Here is a 6,000-nt window from a genome sequence, read left to right as displayed (position 1 = left end):
CAAATAGAAATCGTGATTGTATATATTTTACATTTATAAACCTCAGTGTTCGTTTGTCTGTCATTCATGTGTCCAGTAATACTAATAAAGTTTTAGGAATGTAAAAATTTTGCTTCCCACAGTAATTAAACTCGGGATTTCATATTTGTAGACAGGCGTACTATCTATTACACCATATGCCGAATTGGTTATACTAATAAATAATTGTGCACATATTTATGTACCTGCCAATCTTTAATGCCGATTGGCTAAAATAGCACACTCGCAGATCATGCTTGCGTACAATATATCATGGCGCAATCTTTTTTTAATGCTGGTTTAAGTTATAATAACAGCTCTTATTATAGTAAAGATCTAAACTAGCTTAAGTCACTTGCAATAGGCACTCAATGTCATCTGTTAAAGAAACTTAGCCAATGGCAACTACTTTACCTGCCACTGTTTGTAAACTGTTTTTATTACCTGTGCAACGCCGGGCATTCAGCTAGTCATTGTATATACATAACATTATGCGCTTGTACATAACCAGCGTAGGGTATGTACAAGCCCATCAGCTAGATTTGACTGCTTTAACGAATGCTTCAAGTTTAATGGTAGAGAAATTGAGACAATAAGTTTTGCAACACTTGTAATTGTTGTTACAGAAAGTCGGAAGTTCATGGTGATAAACTAGAAGTTAGAATGAACATCGCTGATTTCAGGAAAATTATGGAAATGTTCTCTGTAAGTTTGCTATTTTACGTGTACATCCCTCAACATCGAATTGACTGATTTTTTTCTTTGCGCAAAATAGGCATCCATAATTGATTGATCATTCAATGTAATGCATCGAACATCTAATTGGCTAATTACTTTCCATTCTTTGTTCTAAAACATCTAATTGGCTGATCATTAATTATTCCACATTTTGAAACTTTCAATTGGTAGATTTCTTACTATTCCATTCACTCAAACATGTAAATTGAGGAATTTTTATCTTTTACTTTCTTAGACATCTGATTGAATAATTTTTGATCTTTTACCACACTAAACATCTGATAGGTTAATTTTTGAATTCTCACTCTCTTAAGTATCTGATTGGTTAATTTTTGATCTTTCACTTCCTTAAACACCTGATTGGTTAATTTTAACGTTTTACATTAAAAAACATTTAACTCGTTGAATGTTTTATATTTGAGCTCTCAAATGTCTTGTTTTAGTTAATAAGTTTTGCAATTTTGGTAGGAAGATGACGAGTTCCTGGATTTTACTAGAGAACAGTTTGTGGAGGCTATGGTAACAATTGGGGCTACAGGCTCTCGAGGAGAAGTGAGTAAGAATACTTTCAACCCCTCTTTGCTTGAAGGCTTTTTTTATGTCACAAACAAGAAACAGTCCAAGCATTATTTATTTTGTTCAAATAATTTGTAAAATTATTCGTACTAACACTTTTTGTGTGTAGTTAATGATTGCCAATTATTGTGAGCTTGTTTTAAAGCATATTTTGAGGTGGAAACAGATGAGCTTTCAATATGTTGGTTTTCTTGACTCCTCTTCTGTAAGTTGCTTCTAATTATCCTCTTTTTGATTCTCTAGATGCAAATTAATGATGTATTTTATGCACCTTATAAATGACTTCCATATTTTTGTATTTAAATAACTTAACATAATAATCCAACTAACAGCAATAAGAATACCTAATTGGTCTAGCGAGCGTCACCGTCTTTCCATTTTATACTAATTTATTTATTGGTGAAACATTAGATTAAAATTCCTGCCCATCGGATTGTGTCAATTGCTCTTGCTTGTGTCTTCATAATATGTATTCGGTATGGCTATCTTTGCTATAATGGTTTATCAATACACTGATGCATTAAGTATACAAATCTTTGCATCTATTCCTAAGATGTTCATTTATTAATCTTTTGCATGGCCACTTTACAGTAAAATAGCATTGTGTATGATATATATAACTATATGTATATGATTTTTAAATTTATAGGTAATGTTCAGTCAACTTCAGATAATGATAAGCTCCCTTTGGTTAGGAGTTTCATAAATCTAGTCAACAGTGTTTATGCTGTAAAGCATACCTAAAATTGTTCTCAACTCATAATGGAAAAATATCTGGCAGCGGTGGGATTCGAACCCACGCCTCCGAAGAGACTGGTGCCTTAAACCAGCGCCTTAGACCGCTCGGCCACGCTACCTCGATGCATCGGTTTAATGTGTTTATAGACTTTACCAATCTCTAATCTAATGACTCAGCAGCTGTTTTTCCCATGAATGTATAAATTGTTGTCTAGTGTTAATTTGGGACTCTAAAACTACATACTGTATGTCAAATCATACATGGAGCTTATTACAGCTACTGTTTTTAATTGTGGCATGTTTTAAAACATTCTTGAACTTTCCAAACCTAAAATTTAATGTTGGTTTGCACTATCTTCTCAAGCTTATCTACAATCTAAATTTACCTTCGATCTGACTCGTTCACATTGTAGTTTGGCCAGATGTTTGATAGAATAGACGTGACCAAACAGGGCGTGGTTAATTGGGATAAGTTTGCATCACACATGTTGTTAGAGTTCTACGAGAAAGATGATAAAGTCAAGTCCACACTCGTTCCTCACTGGACTGAACTGAAGGTTTTGTCAACGTAAGTTGCAACAGGCTGTGAAATTTTTATACCATTATACAGCCTGGGCTTAATGATAACCAATTGCTTGTGACTTTACTCGATGTATAGATGACGCTTTAGCTATTAGTGGGTGTAAATCACAGGCTATTAAATATACAATGACAAAAGTGTATTTGTCTATAGTCGGGGCGGAGATGGATTTAGCTCATATGAGTAGCTTGTCTAAGTTTGCATTTGTGTTAATGTATTTAAGAAAAAAATTGGCAAAACTGTTTCATGGCTAGACATGACAGTAATGATATTGTGTACAGTATTCTAAAATGTCTTTCAGTTTTTCTTATGTTTTCGTTTTAATTTTCCATATTGTGCAGCGTGAATGTTCGGTGGGGTGCAGATTGAGAACTCATTGGGAAACTTGTATGCATTAGTGACAACGTCCTTCTGTATCCCTTTAGTTTGACACCATAGAATACTCTTTATAAAGATTTCATTGTATAGATTGTAGATGGTATAATGAATATAAAATAATATATAATATATAGATGGTATAATAAATATAAAATAATATATAGATGGTATAATAAATATAAAATAATATATAGATGGTATAATAAATATAAAATAATATATAGATGGTATAATAAATATAAAATAATATATAGATGGTATAATAAATATAAAATAATATATAGATGGTATAATAAATATAAAAAGATACCTAGTATTAGCTAATAAAGTCACATTGTCTTTAAATCTGAGTTTGTGAATTTACAATCGACATGCAAGTTGACATTGTTGTACACTGAAACCTTGACATACAAAGTTAAGGTATTCCGAAAACCGCTTCGCATGTTAGAGCAAAATCTTTATACGATTTCACTGCATTTTGTTTAATTTGTTTTACACTTCACTAACTTGATGTTATATAATTCAGGAAGTTACATATTATAGCATTAAAATATATGCATTACTCTAAACTGTGAAACCTTAATTATATTTAAGAAACTAAATAATATTTAAGAGACTAAATTATACGTAAAAACTAAACTAATATAGTTATAATTCATAAAAAGAATAATTTTCGGTAACTTACATTTAGGACCGAGGAATTAGGATGTAGTGTTGGCTATACAGGGGATGAACTGTGCAGACATAGTCTAAATTAGACCTCTGGCACCCTAAATTTCCAAGGCTTATTCATATTTTGTTTTTAAAATCATTATACTATTATTTCCAATGACAACTACTAGCCTTTCTACTTTTAATCACTTTAGAGTTTTTTCTTCATCACTTTCATTTTTTTCTTTGTGATAAAAAATCTTTCTTTTTTTCTCATTGGAAGTATCTGCATGTAGTTTTCTATAATATCTTCCTTAAAGGTTGACTTGCAACAAAATCCACATTACAGTTATTTGGTATCAAAAGATTCACCATGTCTTACTCTGTTGTGTTGTAGGTGCAAAATATGTGGAAATGTGATTACAAGCTCTTAAAAGCTAAAAAACGAAAAGCCGCCGTAGATTGGAATCTGTTTATTTCTTTGACGTAGTCATTACAGTTGGTTATTGTTTTGTCACGTGATGTTCTCACGGGAATTGAAAGGCCAATAAAAGGCGCAATATAAAACTTCTCGTAGCACTAGTTTATGATAAACACTTCGGGATTTACCGAAGACCCCGTATCAAATATAGATACTCGCTACTTTACAGTTTTGTTTCGGTTTGGTCTAATCGTCTAGACGTAATCTGATCATGTGACCCATACTTCGTGATTAATTTCTGCAGCACTCTTCGATTATTACAGGTGACCAACAGGCTCGTCATGATTATCAGACAATGATGTGTACTCCTTCGAGCTGAGATTAAAAAGTTAAACGAATTTTTACGGTAGGTTATAAGATATTAGTGCTGAAAGTGACAGCATTACAATGACAATAAAATTGACGCGCAAGAACAATAGACATGGTTTTATTGAATGTGTGAAGTATATTCGTGAAAATATTTTGACGAATGAGGTTGCTTGAAAGTGTAAACAGAAGCCATTTCGTACAACTACATCCCATTTGAGCCGTTTTGGAAAGAGAATCCAAACTACGGCGGTCTCGTGTGGCTGCGATTAGCTGTTCGTTTTTTAGCTTTTAAAAGCTTGTAATCACATTTCCACATATTTTGCACCTACAACAAAGCAGAGTAAGACATAGGGTATCTTTTGATACCAAATAGCTGTAATGTGAAATTCTGTTGCAAGTCAACCTTTAAATGTTAGGGAAGCATTGGGTTTTCCTTGTTTGATTACTACTACCAATTGCAGTAGTTTCCATGGACTCTATGATTTTAAAACTATAACAGGAAAGTCTAGAACATTGTTAATTTTTATTCGAGTATCAAGGTAGCCTCGAATTATGAGAAACAAATTTGTTTACATATGCACCGGTTTAGAGTACTGAAGAAACTTCAGATGCCGTCTGCTAGAAACCAATTGTGACAAAAATTTGCTCAAATTTCTGCGTTGTTTTTCTTTCCAACAATTAGTATGAGAGCTGATCGGAAGCCAAAACATGACCATATCCACTAATTTGTTTGCACCACAATGACCTTTGAATTGTTACACATTGACCAACTTATTTTGACCTATTCTAGCATACAAGAAGTATGCCATACAAGAAGTATGCCATGGCAGTTCTAAAAATAAAAGCTACCATATTTACTTTAGGGCTTGCATTTAGGTACTAAAGAGGGCTCTTAGTTTGTTAGTATCCCAGACATCAGTCAGACTCTGTTAACTGCTGTCAGTCGCCTGTCGCTCAGCCATGTGGTCAGCAGCAGCCTTCCACGGTCCATTTACTTTCAGTATACGAAAAAGCTCACTTTATCATTGATCATCAACCTTGTATTGTTGCTGAATTTCATTGTGTTGGTAGGTATGTAAGCGTGGAGACATTGTGTTGGTAGATCTGTAAATGAGGAGACATTGTGTTGGTAGGTCTGTAAATGAGGAGACATTGTGTTGGAAGGTTTGTAAGTAAGAAGACATTGTGTTGGTAGGTCTGTAGCTAAGGAGACGTTGTGTTGTTAAGTCTGTAAATAAGGAGACATTGTATTAGTAGGTCTGTAAGTAAGGAGACACTGTGTTGGTAGGTCCGTAAGTAAGGAGACACTGTGTTTGTATGTAAATAAGGAGACACTGTGTTGGTAGGCATGTAAGTAAGGAGACATTTTGTTGGTAAGTCTGTAAGTGAGGAAACATTGTGTTGGTAGGTCTGTAAGTAAGGAGACATTGTGTTGGTAGGTCTGTAAGTGTGGAGACATTGTGTTGGTAGATCTGCAAGTAAGCAGACATTGTGTTGGTAGGTCTGTATATATGATGATAGTTTTGAAGAT

General features: G+C 33.6%; 1 protein-coding gene and 1 non-coding gene across 2 annotated transcripts in view; one reads left to right on the top strand and one right to left on the bottom strand.

Annotated features, from left to right (window-relative positions):
• Positions 1-654: 654 nt before the first annotated feature.
• LOC137399494 (cilia- and flagella-associated protein 337-like) overlaps positions 655-6,000 on the top strand; it is a 43,702-nt gene continuing 38,356 nt past the window's right edge. The window contains exons 1-3 of the mRNA XM_068085630.1: positions 655-723; positions 1,225-1,308; positions 2,484-2,638. Of these exons, the coding sequence (XP_067941731.1) occupies positions 682-723; positions 1,225-1,308; positions 2,484-2,638 (281 nt within the window). The 5' untranslated portion in view covers positions 655-681. The remainder of the gene's footprint in view (positions 724-1,224; positions 1,309-2,483; positions 2,639-6,000) is intronic.
• Positions 2,108-2,189, bottom strand: Trnal-aag (transfer RNA leucine (anticodon AAG)). The gene has a single exon. It is a non-coding gene; the product is annotated as a tRNA-Leu (tRNA).

This window comes from Watersipora subatra, chromosome 7, assembly GCF_963576615.1.
Source record: "Watersipora subatra chromosome 7, tzWatSuba1.1, whole genome shotgun sequence".
Taxonomy (NCBI): Eukaryota; Metazoa; Bryozoa; class Gymnolaemata; order Cheilostomatida; family Watersiporidae; genus Watersipora; species Watersipora subatra.
The sequence above is the reverse complement of the archived record's forward strand: the minus strand, read 5'-3'. Positions and strand labels throughout refer to the sequence as shown.